Raw genomic sequence first — 16,198 nt, 5'->3', positions numbered from 1 at the left:
TGTTTGTTCAGATCAAGGGTTTGTCAACATATTTTTAAATGAAAGAAATGTGTTTCGGTTCATAGGAGTTCGTAATTCATGCTTAATAACAAGAGTTCAGGAAAGTTTGTTATGTTGTGAGGGATTTGTTAAATAAAGCATTGTAAATGTGAGTATGAATAAATGTTAAAGTGTTAGTTTGATAACTAGACCATAAAGAACAGAAAAATAATCTCTAAAGGAGAAAGATTTCTTTATAACAGTGATTGAATTAATATTCACTTTAGAGAGAGTGTTATCTGTCTACAAAAAGTTGTACTGCTTGCAGTTGTCATTGAAGCAGGTAGCATCTGCAGAATTACTGCTCACATTTTCTCACTGTCTCTGCCTGCCCTTTTTTGTTTTCTGTAGTCTACAGTAGAAACACCCACAACCCCAAAGCACACGAAGGACAACAGAGAGAGCTTCTTCCCAGTAATGCCAGCCACACTGCATCCTACCCCAGTGAATCCAGACACTGTCACTCCTGAAAATCTCCTGAGACTCAATGATCTTCATTCCAAACCCAAGCCAGCCTCTTCCTCTTCATCCTCCTCCTCCTCAGCATCGTCAGTACCTCCATCCCAGGAGTCACACAAGGACACTGAACATCTTCGGAGTCAAAATGCAGAGACTGCTCCCAGCATGAGTGATCTTGCACGTGGTAAGCCTCAGGGAGACAGAATGTTTTGGCCCCTTCTAATCAGTTTGCCAAGGCCACGTGGTGAGTCAGTGCTTGAGTTCTGATTCTGTCCCATTTTCTGATCACTAGCCCACATTCAAAAAGCTACACAAACAGAGATTTTTGTCTTGGTGCTGAATTGAGCGCGTCTACCTAATTAATACATAATTCAGTGACTAGGATATATTAAGAGTGACCATTGTCTATGTATCTTGCACATGAAATCATGGAGTATCAGTCTAAAAATAGTCATATGTTTTAAACAGAGAATTTGAGTCTCTAGTAGCATTAAAAAAACCCCAAACCTCTGCTTTATTTTCTTCAAAGAGGTGAGGATGTAGTTCTTTAAAATATGTTAAATCTTTTAAAAGGTTAGAAGTGATTGCAATTGAAATAAACTGGTAGACAGCCTGCATCTGACTTACAAGTGCCTGATTAACATAATAAGATGCATAGCTATCACTGCCCTGTATATGTGTGTGGAGGTACGTAACACTGAAAATTCCAAGCTTCTACATGGTTGATAAAGTTAGTGTATCCTCACTATTTCTTTTCACATTTGAGAAAAGAATCATCTGGTGGGACTGCAATGTTTGGAATATAGTATCTATAGCCCTAGTATGGTTATGTGCAAGGTTAGTGTACAGAAAAGGATTGAAGAAACAGAACAAGCGTTATTTATTCTGTAGCACAATTGTGTGATTTGTTTAGGACTGTGTTGTGTACTTGATCCTAGAGTTTGTCTAGATGAGGAAAGAATTAAATGAGAACACTGTCTTTTTCTTTACTGTGGTCCTGGCAGGCCAGCTCGTTAGCAGTAGTCAAAATCATTGTACAAGGCAGTACTGATCCACTTTAGGGAATGAAGTAAGATTAGACCCAATTTCAGACTTGCCTTGGGTGCCTGAAAGAAGATGGTTGTGCTTATTTGTGGGACACTGTGCATGTTAAGGTGGCAGAGCACCTGCCATAGCCTGTACTTTCTTGCATCCCTAGCAGGAACACTGTCTGAAAAAGCATCTGCTGCTGCTTGTGCTCACTCCATCTGTTCACAAGCTTGGGCCCTAACACTACTCACAAAATGCCATAGACAAATTCATAGGAGCCTAGATAAAGTTATGAATGAACCATATATTTAACAGGTATTGTGGAAAGTGACAGATGAACATACAGTGGAAATAATGTCCAGATTTGAGACTGGTGCATAATTTCAGTTAATAATGAATGAAGTCTGGCCTACTCTGGATGTTTTGTTAATCTGGTATTGTGACTTTCTGAAATTTTTATCTGTATACTTCTGGTATTTAATTTCTTTCCTTATGTAATCAGCCTTGGCATCTGCATGCACATAATCTTCTGAATTCATCAGCCACTTAGAGCAAATCAGGGAGAAATCAGTTTTCCCAATTTGCTAATCTTTGAGTACAGGACAAAATTGAAATTTAACATCCAGTGTTAGCAGTTGTTATAATCATCTAATTTTCCTTTTTCACAAATCCAGGGAGAGATTGTCTTGGGAGGGGAAGAAAGAAAAGGGGAACGATGAGGAAGGAATGGCTTAGTCAATGTGTAAACCACCTTTGTTATTGTCCTTGGGAAGCTAAAGAATCAAGTTGCGTGGTGTCGTGAGATCTCTTGGCAGGCTTGTCCAACAGGGAGTAATTGAGGTTTGTGCCTAGACAACAGGGGAGAAAAAAAAAAATGAGTCCTCTGTGAAGTTGCTGTACGCTTAATGAGGAGACTGGTAGAAATGACAATGCAGATAAGAACTCGCGCATTCTTTCGGTTTTCAAACAAAACTCATGAGCATTTCTGACATGCTTTCCTCTCTGCGATTTCCCAGGCCACATTGCAGTGACTGGAATGTTTATTTTAAGCTTTTGACTTCCTAGGCTTTGTTAGGGTTGTAACGTTACATATTGTTCTTTCTTCTTTCATGCTTTCTATACATCATCTTGGTGGAGGGAGGTGGAAGGGCTAGCTGCCAGAATTACACCCCTGAAACTGTGTCTGAAGATCAAGAGACTCCCTCTGCAGAGCTCTCATTCCAGTGCTGAACGCGTGTGCTGTACCTGGCTTTCTGGCTCTCAGACCTACCTGACAGGTCATTTCTCTAACTGAGAGAGACACCAATTACTGCTGTGTCCTTTCTTTTTCTTTTCTTTTTAATACTCCTACCTCTGCATCCACCTGCTCTAAAAAGAATTATTTATAATCCTGTTACAATCCATTTTCATCTGCCTCCCATTAGCTCTGCTTTGTAAAAACTCCTCCCATTTTTAGCGTAACCTGTTTTCATCTTTTTTGTTGCTTGTCACCTCTTCCTGTATCTATTTGTTCATGTGAAAGTACTCCACATCAGAGAGTATGAGCTGCCATAATTTTCTGTGACTTCACCCAGAAAAGGGAATGGCTTTCCAAGCAGTGTTGATGCTATGCCACTCATGTACATATTTTAGTGAGATTTCCTCTTGTACATGACTAACTGGTACAGAGTACAGCATGAAGTCCAGCAGCAAAGTGATGACCGTGGTAGTTTCAGCACGAGAGCTTCCTACGTTTAGGCATAAAGGTACATGGGACTGTTAGCCTTTGTGCCTTAGCCTAAAATTTTCTCTGGGGAAACTAAAATAGGACAATTAAGATAAACCTCTCCAGGCTGTCATGCTGTTCCAGTATTACACTGTTCTAAATTGCTGAAAAACCTTGACATTTTCTTCTTCTTTGCTGTCCTTATTCTAGTAATGATTCTTTTAAGGAATGAACAGGAAAGCATTCACATCTGAGCTTTGATACCCAGAGAATGTTTTAATACTTGGAATTATTTAAAGTTCTGTGTTTTGTTTAAAGCCAGCTGTTTACCAAATTTGAATATAAAATCAGAGTAAAAGAGTAACACTTCTCCCCCCATTAAATTTTTGTCCATTTAAGGCCTAAGCATTTCAATGTAAAAACAAGGTCTTGATATAGCTGTCCAAACTTAGAAATTCAGAGCTAAGGAATACAATTCTTTCTGTATTGTGCAGGGAAGTTGCACTCCATAAGCCATGTGAATATCCTGCTATAATTTCAGATGTTTGTTGTCTAGGCACAGCAGAGCAAGTAGAGCGTAAATGTATTTCAACCTGTAGAACTTTCAGATTTTCAGAAGCACAAGAAATAAATGCAAGTGAGGACAATTGAGTGGAAAGGTAAGTAGCGCCATTGGAGTAGTGAGCAATGAAGTTAACTTGTTTAAGTGTGTGTAGGTGGCAGCAGACTCCCTAAAAGACAGATGTTTGAAATAAAGAGGATTTTGAAGTGGTAAGGCCTGAGACTTCAGTAATGATGTTGTAATTTGGCAGTTCATCCTGTAGGCTTTTAACTGGGCATCAGAGTACTTTTGTCTAAAGAGTATCTTCTCCCAGAATCTGCAGCTTAGTTTAACAACTGATACGTGACCTTAGGTTGGTACTGAATTCTCAGAAGACTGAGGCAGTTTATGTAAGGGAGGGAGAAGTACTGCCAAGAATGTCAACGCTAAAATTTTGCATTGACAGCATCTGTCTTCGTATTAAAATGGTGCATGGCACAAGGGTTCACCTTGATTCCTCACAGTTTCTAGGTATCCAGGTGTCAGTGGATGTCCACAATCCCTGTTTCGATCTGAGTGAAATAATGGAGATTTTAGGTTGCCATCTTTAGTTGAGTTTAGCCATGTACTGATCTCGGTGCCTTCTGAGTTTGCTTGTCATAAATTTCTAAAGACAAAACACGAATTTTAAGAGCCGGTAATTCAGTGTACTAAAAACTTTCTGCTTACACAAAATGCCGAAAGTATTTGGCCCTGTTGGCCATGCCTTATTGTGTTAAATTATGGATTTAAATTCAGACTTTCAGGTACTTTTTAAACAGCTGGAAATGGTAACATTCAACCCTCTTAATTGCACTCAGTGTCTTACCTTATTTTTTCTGCTGAATTCAAAGTCGTGCTTCAGAGCACAGAGTTGTTCTCAACAGGTGGCACAGAAAAAGCTGAAACACAGAAAGGGCCAGGCTGGCCAAGGAGCTGTGGCCTCATGTGAGCCGCCTTTATATTGCTGTTACCTGGCATGAGGTTTCTCTCTTAAAGGCACATTTGTCTACTCCGTTTTCTTGTGTCACCTGTATTCAACCTACTTTCATTACTTTCTCCTTCATTTCCCATGTCCACTTGGTTTTCAGCAGCTGTCTTCCTCAGTTCCCAAGGCTGAATTCCTCCAAGGCTTTAAAACCTCTTCTTTAATAGTTGCAACCCCACGCTTTCTGTACCATCCTGGGGTAAAGCTCCTGTCCACCTGTTCGTGACTGCAAAGTCACTAACAGAAGTCAACCAGGCTGCCTTCAGCTAGCTCTGCATTTGCTCTCTGATCTCTTGCTGCTTCAGCCTCCTTGGCACTGGTATTCTCACTTCCCCTTGTCTGATCCTTGCTTTTCATGAAGCTTTTTATTTTTCACAATGGCTGCACTCTGAAAACAACTTCACTGCTGAATGTCAGCGGGGGGGATATGTTCCTGTTTGTGAACGACTTAATTCCTTTTTGCCTAGTGCTCAGACAGTAACAGTCAGTGGTGTCTTTTCCTCTTCCCTTTGGAAGTACTCTGATTTACTTTGCTATCCCAACAAATTCATTCCAGAAAAGTTTTTGACTTCACTTAATGTCTATTTCTGATCTTTACCCTTGAAATCTCTGAAGTTTTATTTATTCAATCCAACACTTTGCAGAAAATCCTTTGAAATTAAAACTGTTGTTGTTTTTATGTACCCATGTTAGATCAGTAAGAACAAGTAGAACAGGAGTGACAGCTTCCCAGCTGTGGCCTGTGAGGTGATGGTACGTAGCCAGGGGTTTAGTGCAGACTGGGCAGGTTTATGGTCCAAGCAGTGCTCTAGCCCCATGAACCCTTAAATCCACTGAAAATCCCAGGGAGTCACTGGCCTATGGGTATCTTACACTAATGGAACACGTTTCTGGAGACCTTTTGTAAAAGAACATGGTAATGATGCTATATTGTTACAAGGTGTTTCAGTTTCACTAGTTTTAGATTACTGCCAGCAGCATAAAATTTACATATATTCCTGCACAATGAAGACTGGAGAGAGATCTAGCTGTAAGCCTACTGCACGGGTATTACGTTACTTACAAAGTTCTTATAAAATTGTGGGGTGTCATCATGTTCTTCTAAGAGATTTTTTCTAACAGCTGCTTTTGCTGATTTGCATTGTGCTTAGCTGGCTGTCAGGCCAGAGAAGGATGAAATACTGACAGAGAAGGAAAGGTCTTACGGCTTTCATTAGGTAACTAGTACATACAATTCAGAAGCAGTAGACCACAAATTATTTACTGTTATTATCCACAGGTGCTACCATGTGATGCTCTCCGAATGACGTGTGCTTGCTGAGTCAGATATTAAAACACAGATATCAGTTAGCTGTATTTTTATAATGCCATTTGAACGTTTATGTAGTTGAATATCAGACTGTTGCCTTTTTGATCTAGACCCATACTTTTTTTAATTTAAGTTTTGTTTTGTTTTAAAAAAAGAGGAAGCTAGTATTCCACTTCAAAAGGGCTTTTCTTTACCAACATGCATGCCAGCTTTCTGCAGCTCCTAGGAAACTTGGTAGTGGTAGGAAATGTTTTTGTACATGGGAACTCCACTATCTCTGCTGTTAGACTGGCCCCAGCGTGGCTGTTACAGGGACCTGGTAGCTTGGGAATTAGTATGGGTGAGGGACTATTTCCAGGAAGCACTTTCAGAGCAGCTGCCTGTTTAAGTTTTAATCGGATTAATGTGGTTCTGTGACAGCTGACCTCGGCATTAGGAAGCATTTTGGGGTATATCCCATAATTGTACAGTACATGTACCATATCCTGTGATGACCTAAGTAGTCTCACTGCCTGCTGTGGTGTAGATACAGTTTGAGGGCTGATGCCTCCATTATTTCTGTAGGTCAGCATCCTTAACCAAACTATGTTTAGCTGAACCAGCCTGTGTTCCAGTGCAGTCTTTCCGTTGCCTTAGAAGAACAGAGTATGAGGAAACTCTGAGCTCCTTCCAATTCAAGCTTTCCATGGCCTTTGCAACTGCTGTATGGGGAAAAAAGCTGTATTAATTCCCAGCACACTGGAGAGCAAAGCAGATGGAATACAGAAAATTGTTTTCACATTAGCACTATTCTTTGAAAATGTGGTAAGATATTTACTCCACTGTGTCAGGGAGCAAAGTATCGGACCCACTTCCATCACTATGAAAAAAATAATATCTACCTTGTATCGTAAATGAGTAACAGTCAGTTCTGTGAACAATTGCATGTGCTGTGGGTGGCCATTAAATAAAAAGTAAACCAGTTGTTACTGGGACTAGTAAAATAAGTATTTCCTAGTGTCTGTAGGCACGCAGAACCACTCTTTTGAAGTGCTTGGAAGGCAAGGTAGTACAGATTTGCGAAATCATAGTAATGTATTCTCAGGCTTTTTGTCTTGACACACAGAACTGCTGGGGAACTTGTTTTCAGAGGGATGAAGGCAAGTGGTGCCTTTATTTAAGCACTTGAAGCTGTTGTCTTTTCCTTTCCCCAAGCATTTGCTTTTGAAATCATGTTCGTATTCTGTCCTGGAGTTTAAAGCTCAGCTCCTTCCTTTTTCATATAATGAAATGATGTTCTGTGTATGCACTGTAAGCTGCTTGTATCCTTTAACATATCTGTGGTATGATTCTTCCAACTGCTTCCGTCAGAAACTGGAAAACATTTTTTTCCAGGTGCTAGTCACATTTTCTGGGCTTGTCTTTCAGTTGTCATGTAATAGGTTTCGTGCATGACTAAAGGATTTTTTTGAAATTCCACATAAAATGTTTTATAACATTTATAACACTGTAGTGTTAATATCTCTTATACCTAACAGCATGACTAAATGAAATGATTAAGCATACAGTGCAGTGCAGAGAGACGGGAGCAGCTATTTGCTGGTTGTAGTACTACTGCTTTTAAACTTTCTCCACATCTGCAAATTGCCAAGTGAAAAATTTCGATGGTGTTACTTTTCATTTTATACACATCAGAATAGCGAAGTAAATTGTTTCAGTGTAAAAACAGTTGCAGGAGTTGGGTAATCTATATGTTTATAGTGTGTGGATATATGTATATAGTGTATTCTCTGTATAAAGAGAGTCTGAGACAGAGAATATTAACTGTGATGAAGTCATGAACCCAGGCGCCCGCTATAGGCATCTGCAAACACTGGTTACCCTGGCAACAAGTGGAAAGAGGTTGGAGAGGAAAGCTGGAGTAGGTTGTTGCATTGAATTGTTTTCAGCTTGTTTCTTCCTCACTAAAGCAGGGAGATGTTGAAAGGTATGATGTCCTTCTTTCTATGTCTATACTGTTTTGTGTGCATTTAGAGAGTTGTTGGGAAAGGGAAAGCTGAAAAAGATTACTGGTAATTCAGCTTGATTGGAGATGAACTTTTCAATATAAATAGTAATATGCATTGCAAACCTGTTTTTTTTTCTGTCTTTAGTTTTTGTGTGTTGTCTTGTGAGAGTGCTAAATGGTTCTCTAGAGTAGAGTACCTGTCCTGTGTTCAGGCTGGGGACAAGTGACTGTTGCATATTACGTCCTCATAAACTGATTTTATTTTAAACTGGATTTGTAGAGCTAATGTTTGAAAACTTGCCAGGACAGTACAAGTACTGGGTATTACCGAAAGATTTGTTAACTGATGCTAAATCTGAGCTTCTGAACACCTTCAGAATGTGCTGTACTTACGTTCTTGTGCTCTTCACTTGTGCAGAATGTTGTGGCTCATGAGTTAGTGGAGTCTTTACCTCCCTGGGGAAAGTTTTTATTAGAAAAACTAGGACACTATGTTCAGGGCTATAACAGCATCTTCCACAAGACAAATAGCAAGATATTCTCTTCAGAAATCTGGTTTAGACAAAGAATAGGAGATCCAGCTGTGTGTTTCTTCTTGCTTATCCTTCTCTTTTGCCCTACTCGTCTGTAATGATAAAAGATATTAAAAAATCTGTGCACTATATTAAAGTATAAATACTATAAATTATGATACATACACCTGAAACAACCAATTCTTCTCATTTTCAAGAATTTAAAAAAATATTTTCTTCATTTTTTTAACTTCGAAATAATGCCACCCAATGAGTATTAAAAAAAAATTAAAAATTAAAAATTGCACAGTCCTGAAAGAAGAAATTGTATGACCCAGTCAGGGGATAGAATTCAGTTACTGTGTGTTTAACACCTCTGACAGCAAGGGCTTGATTAACAGGCAGTGGTTCTTGATTTCTCATGTACTGAAAGATGCAGCCTAATATTAGCAAGTGTTGTTTCCAGAAGTGCAGTGATAGAAATACACACTTAGTGTGCCAGATTCCTGCCCTTTCATTTCCATTCACTTCTACATGAAAAAGAGCTGACACATAATTTTATTCAAATTAAATCTAATTTTACTACACTATAAAACTGAATCTTCAAAACTTAACAAAAACAAATATGACATGGAAGATGGAGATGCATATGAGTATGCTGATTGCTCATAAAAGAACATAAAAGACTGATATCTGTCTTGTAGCATCTTCCTAGAAATAGGCTGCTCAAAAGAGCTTTTGTCAGTGGGGCATAATTTAGTTAAAATAAAGCACAGCAAATCAGCTTAAGCAATGATATAACTAAACAAAGATTATATCAGCATAAGAGGTAGAGTTTTGTCATTAAACAGTAATGCAAATCAGAGCTCTTACTCTGAATGGGGAACTAATAAGTCCCTAATGTAATTTAGCAGTTGAGAACATACAAAACTGTTCTCAGTTAGCAGTATAGTTGAGGCTGTAGGATTTGCAGTTTATTTGTATATAGTATTGTATCTGCTAAATTAATTACTGGTTTGTATTCTTGGTTCATAAGTGGATAAGAAAGATTCTGTTAGTACTTACCCTAGACTCTTAAGAATGTGATTCTGGAGTGTTGGAGTAAGTTAGAAACGAGTTGACTTCTTAGCTGTCTTGTAGGATAATCTTCTGAAATCATCGTTTTCATCTTGCTTTTCTTCAAATGTTCTTATAATGCTTCTTCCTATCTTGTGATCAAGTGTCTTGTAGCCATTTCAGTGAGGGATTCTTCTGGGTTTAGACTACAGCTTATTGTTAGACACTAGTAGTGTATTGGGATATGTGTATATTGCCTTCAGGCCACATTAGGGCTGATCTTTCTTCGTACAGTCTCTTGTACTTCGTCAGCATGCGGTTAAATCGTACGTGTACCTGGTATACACAAATACACAAAATGATCCTTCAGCTATCCTCTGCTTCTTCAACAGGGAAACAATTACGATTTTTCTAGTTAAGATTCTTGTAGTTAAGTTCTTCCTTCTGTGTTGGTTTTAAGCTGATTTGTTCTATTAATACAATACATGTATAGATGCAGCTATTATTTTCCTACTTCCAATGCTGTATTTTGAAGTATCCATAGAGAAATGTTCAAGAGACTGCTGAGGATGAGAACTGCATTCTTCTGCATTAGACCTTTCCATTTTGTGCTCCATAGTCAGTGAAACGTCACGGAACAGAAGCTGCCTGTGATTTGTGCTGTAGTGTGTGACCTTTCCTTTTTGGGAACTATTGGAGAATTCTCTACCAGCAAATTCATTTATCCGAAGGCTTGTATTGGCTGTCAGCTACAAGTTGAGGTGATGGGTTCTTTCCTTTACCAATGAAAATTAGTGGATGAAAGAACTTAACAGCCTGCTTTGCTAAGCCTTTTTTTGTACAAATTATTCAGGAACCCTAAAAAAAAATAACTCATTTAGAAAGTTGCATCTTTCAGACTGCATTGATCTGACTTTTACCAAGCTCTTAATCTATAATGTTGTCTTAAGCATCTTTTGTAAGGGGAACTCTCATACAGGAGAATATTACCATGGTAAATTCCAAGTTCTTATCTGTATCGATGAAGACAGAAAAGTGTTTTCAACACTTGAGGGGGTGGGAGTATTTTTCCAATGAAGAAAAGTTGAAATATATTCCTTTTTAAGACATCACACTGTCAAAATCCTAAATTAGTTTAGAGCATGGACATGTAAAGAATTTTAGAGCAAGTTACACTGTGAATCTACATTGCATCTGCTGGTCTGTGATAGCTGCCTGTGCACACCTTAGCCTGTGTAAATATGAGGCGATTCGAATTAGACTAGGCAGCTTTTTGTTTTTGAAGGATATCTTCATTGTTACCAGAGAGTAAGAGCTTGTTTGTGTGTCCATAGCCTTGAAAGGCTTGCTGTTGTTTCAGTTTGCCCTTCCCAGAAAGGGAACCGGTAGCTCTCAGTTCAGTGAAAATTACTCCCATTATGTACAATACACAGCTCAGTGTGTAAGAAAAGGGCATTAATTTAAAAGCAGATACAGCTCGTACATAATAGAGTACGTAAAAAATCCACACACATGGATTCTGCGTTCTAAGCATCACAAGTTCTGGAATAGCAGAAGGTGGGAATTTTAGACTAATGTGTTTATAGAGGTACAGTGGACATCTCAGTGAAAAGTGGGCATTTAGTATAACTTGATATAGGTTTCATAAAAACCAGATTTGGCCCTGTTACTGGATGTTCACAGTAATTAATCTTACTTACCAGTGAGCTGCACGTCAGTGTAGCGCATACATGTGGTTGCAGATCAGACAGCCCATCGATCGCAGCTGGCTCATCGTTAAGGGTGATGGATTTTGCTCTGCATGTGTGGTGCGTGTTTCAACCCTCACATCTCCAAAGGAGAATGGTCAGTTGCACGTGTTTTTCTTGCAGATGTACAGGGATAACAATGTCATACACAAGAATTTTTTCCTTTCACTTTTTAAGTGACATTTACTTTTTTTAAGAGTTTGAACTGATGGCACCAAGTGTGAAAAGGTTGGTATTGCCATCTTACCTTGCCAATATTTGATTTCACTCAGTCATGTTATGGTTTAGAAATAGAGCAAGGGTTAAAAAAAAAAAATTCTACCGGTTGTTTAGACAGCAAAAGGATTGGGCTTAGGAGAGAGATCAGGATGTCTCTTAATCTGTGAATTATATTTCATTACTAAAGAGGAGGAAGAGCTTGAAGTGCCTTTGGAGGGGCTTGGATTTCAGCAACAGGAATCACGGCTTTGTCAGCAGATGAAAATGGCTACTGTTGCGCCATCGCCAGAGCCTGTTTGCTGGCAAGTGGAATCGGTGACCAGCACAAATTCAGGACATGTTTGTACCCAAGGTAGGAGCTTTCTGTGCTTCAAAGAGTTCTGAAAACAGTTGGTTAGCTGCAGATTGATCTGTGGGGATTGATTGATTGGATAGTTGTGATTCATATTGCTCAGTTTCTCTGCTTGCCTTCCAGTCAAGTATTCCAGAGTTTAGAGGCATTCCTGGCAATGTCCCAGCTTCCTGGGAAACTGTCTTGTCGTCCGTTACTGGTTATTCTTTTTGGTGCATGACTCGCATGCTAAATACCACAGCAGCAAAGCCAAATAAAAAACCTCCCAGTACCAGGCTATCATGCTATGTTGTTTGTGCATCCTTTAAAGTAGAATTTTTCTTTTAATTGAAATCTTATATGGAGCAATATGACAACACTGTGGATTACACTATTGGAATATTTAGCAGAAGGAAATTATTTTTCACAAAACCTGACTCAGTCTGAATAAACATAAAAAACAGCATTACAGCAGTTAATGCTTTCTATCCCTCCTCTGCCCCCTTCCCAAGGGAAGTAGGAGTTGGTGTTTTAATTGAAAAAACGCAAAACATGGTATTTCAGGCAGACATAATCTAGATATTCATGTTTGGGGTGTCTCGTGTTTTCCTTATTTGTGAGAGGCAGATTATCCTGTGTCTGATTACTGCAATGTTTCTGCTACTCTACTCTGAAATGATTGGCTGCCCATGGAGATGGGTCACTGTCCTTGATGGAAAGTCACGCCTCATCTGTTGTGGCAGTTCTTACATTCTGGGGTACAGCTGGGAACGTACAATTCAGTTTTACATCCCTCAGTAGTTAGTTCTAGTGCTGGTTGTTTTGCAGGATAGCATCAGGAAGCTGGCATTTTATTTTGCGGTGTTTAAGTGTCCGTGTCAGTTCCAGAAATGTGCAAGAGATGGATTTGACAAGACCGAATCTGAAAAAAATGTGTATGAACACCTATCATTGTTACCAGTTTGACTCTGTTGTTTTCATTCATATAACTTAACGAAGTTTTGACTCCGTACGAAGCAGCATTATTAGTAAGAAATATCTTTTAACACATTCTCAGTTTTTAATGTGGAAGCATTGTCAACTGCTTATCGATGTGTTATATATTATTTTGTAACGTGATAGTGCCTAGGGACGGGCTGGATTCCTCTTTACTTCATGAGATAAGCCCTGTCTGAGCAAGTTTACATTGTAAAGACCACAAGCTGAGGCACTTGGGAAGTATGTGAAAATAATGCTAACTAGTGTGGGAGACAGTGGTGTGAGGACACCAAGGAGGTTTTTGCGGCAGGATTTGAAGAGGGTAATGGGGAAATTGTGACGAGTCTGTTAGTATATATTTTTCTTAAATCATTGAGGAGTTGCTATCTCAACAATTAAAAAGGCAATGCTATAGTGGAAGAAATTAAGACTCATAAGTAAAGCAAAGTGGCTTTATTCATTGCATTACAGAATGGAGAGGCAGTTAGAGAATGCAAAGATAAGGTGATTGCATCTGAAACAACTGGGAAAATGGTGTTTGTAGTAGCCTTCTAACTAGATGTCAGTGGGTCAGTGATACACTGCCACTTGTCATGCTTGGTCAGGTTGAGTTTCTGCTGTCCAGTAAGTTGGGCTTTTTTTTTAATTATGTTTAAATTTCATTTCCAGTTGTCCTTATAGAATCTCGAGGCACTTCTTCCTCCTGTTTCTGAGCCTTAATTAAAGCAAGGCTTGAAGAAAGGCCTTTTGAGCCAACCATATGTCTAACAATGAACTGTACCCTCTTCTTTGACATCTGAAATTCTAGATAGGTCTCTAACATGTTTTTTCATACTGTTTTCTGTTTAGCCTCCAGTTCCAAGCCTGAACTCAGCTCCAGTTCACAGACTTTGGGAAGTCAGCAGAACAAGACAGATGGCACCCGAGTAAAAACTCGCATTCTGCCCAACATGCCAAAGCTTTTCATACCTTCATCTGTCACCAAATTTCCACCTGAGATCACTGTCACTCCACCCACTCCCACCCTCCTTTCTCCAAAGGGCAGCATTTCAGAAGAGACCAAGCAAAAATTAAAGGTAATAAAAGGGAAACAGTAATTTTTTAGATTATTGGTTTTGTCTTAATTGTCCTCTCAATAAAATATGTGTATGAAAGGATCAACAGTTCCTGTCCTCAGTTCATAACCAGAGGTAGCATAAGTAGTGGAAGAAGATGCTAGGCTATTATCAGCAGGAGCCAGTTCTTAAGGACTGGTGAAATATTGGCCATGGGTGAAATCGTAGCTCTCCTAACTCTTACTCCTTTTCTGAGGCAATTAGAAAGAATTACAAAAATGGGTGAGGGAGCTAGTGCAGCCATTGCAGTTCTTAGGTTAGTGGAAGCTACCAGAATATTAACTGTGGGGAAGCCTACTGGTCAATGTTATGTTGTTTCATGTTAGGATGCCATATTTTTTATAGAAGTAGGAGAACTATTGAATGTGAAGGAATAGAAAACAGTTGGCTTTTACCCCTGTGATCATGGGTTTATCCTGACTATTTAGCAATATATTCTCTCTCTCTCTTTTTGGGATCAGTCTGCTATTTTGTCTGCTCAGTCTGCAGCGAATGTAAAGAAGGAGAGCCTTTGTCAGCCAGCTTTGGAAATCTTAGAGACCTCAAGCCAGGAGTCCTCACTGGAAAGTGATACTGATGAAGATGATGACTACATGGACATATGAATGAATTCTGGCCATCATCAACACCAGCCATATAACCATTCTTCTTGTTGCCAGCCGCTCTGGCAGTTAAAACATCTTCGTTGGCATTACTCTCCATTTAATTGGCATCTTGTGTTCTTCACTTTCATTACCTTTGTTATCACCACTACCACTTGTATTGCCTTCAAAATCTTCGCCATTCTCCCCATCATGGTGCTTGACAGAAAGAATGGTTGTTTACCAGGCAGTTAATTAATTTGGACCATGCTGTCATCTTTAACTTCAGTAAACACAAGGATGTTTTGAGCTGCAATTCATATCTTTATGCTGTTCCTGCTTCTTCAAACCAGAGCCTTGGGAGTCACTCCAGTCGTTCTTTTCTATAGCATTTTCTTCCTTTTAGTTGTCTTTTTGCACTTTCCCCGCTAGTTAAGTTTTTTTCTCCCAGTAATTCAGCAACGATGTCTGTCTAGCCATGCCATGATTAGTCCAACAGCTCCTTTTAAGGTGAATGGAGTAGGAAAAACTTGCTGACCTGGTAGAGGTTTTAATTGCATCCGGAAAGCCTATGGCTTTGTTGTGGGGCGAGAAGGGTGAGCTGAGAGTCTGTCGGCTCCTTGGCACTGCTGGGTGCTTTGTTGGAATTTGACTCAGTGACAACAGGCAAAGCATCAGCCTTTCCAGGCAGAGAGGTTGGCCTCCTGTTTGTGCTCATTTCACACCCAATGTATGAGGTCCAGCAAAAATTATCTACCTGAATGTTGGCTTAAAGAACTGATCTTTCCAGAATTGTCTTACAGTCCTTTCTCTTCTAATGCCTTGGACAAGCATTTTGAATTGGGGGCTAGATGATATTTTTATGGTGGTATTGAAAAAACTTGAAAGATTTCAATACCATTTCAGTAATGTCTGTTTTTTACAGAGTGACACGAAAAGGTGTTTTTTATCTATCTGCAGAGGGACTGCTCGCAGTTATTTATATGAGAAAATAATGGTAACAAAGATCCTTTTTGTTTTTCTACTGAATGTTAACTTTGTAAAATAATGAATGCAAACCATGCAAAAAAATGTCACACTATATATACACACGCGTGCACCCACACACATATATATATATGTGTATGTACATATATATGTATGTATATGACAAAAAAGAAAATGCATACAGCTTGCAATGTCGGATTTCTTTGTGTTTGGGGGAGGTGGTTTTCTGTAAAATGCAGAGCTTTGTATAAACTTTTGGGTTTTTTTTTTCTAATAAAGTTGAAATGTACTGTTGTCTCTTCATCTGAGAGGGCAAGGTACCATGGTTCTGGAAAACATACTACTCCTCCCTTCCTTTTATTTCTTGGATGAGAAAGCAGTGGAGGAAGCGGGGTGGGGGGAAGCCTCTTCCTTTTCTGAGGACTGCCAGAGCTCTTCAGATGGGTTTGGTCTTGTGTGACCCAGAACCGGGGTCAGCCGGTGTTGCCAAGATTGCCTGCAGCGGCCTTGCTTCCCCATTGAGACGTGATCAGAATTCTTTTTCACCTATCTGAGGATCTTTGAATGCTGATGAA

At 39.3% G+C, this 16,198-nt stretch overlaps 1 protein-coding gene across 1 annotated transcript in view; it reads left to right on the top strand.

Moving 5' to 3' along the window:
* CABIN1 (calcineurin binding protein 1) overlaps positions 1-15,913 on the top strand; it is a 119,823-nt gene extending 103,910 nt beyond the window's left edge. Inside the window, exons 34-37 of the mRNA XM_086474445.1 lie at positions 391-682; positions 11,819-11,983; positions 13,790-14,016; positions 14,517-15,913. Coding sequence (XP_086330571.1) covers positions 391-682; positions 11,819-11,983; positions 13,790-14,016; positions 14,517-14,660 — 828 coding nt within the window. The 3' untranslated portion in view covers positions 14,661-15,913. The remainder of the gene's footprint in view (positions 1-390; positions 683-11,818; positions 11,984-13,789; positions 14,017-14,516) is intronic.
* Positions 15,914-16,198: the final 285 nt, after the last annotated feature.

Source organism: Leptosomus discolor, chromosome 16, assembly GCF_034619465.1.
Source record: "Leptosomus discolor isolate bLepDis1 chromosome 16, bLepDis1.hap2, whole genome shotgun sequence".
Classification (NCBI taxonomy): Eukaryota; Metazoa; Chordata; class Aves; order Leptosomiformes; family Leptosomidae; genus Leptosomus; species Leptosomus discolor.
The sequence above is the reverse complement of the archived record's forward strand: the minus strand, read 5'-3'. Positions and strand labels throughout refer to the sequence as shown.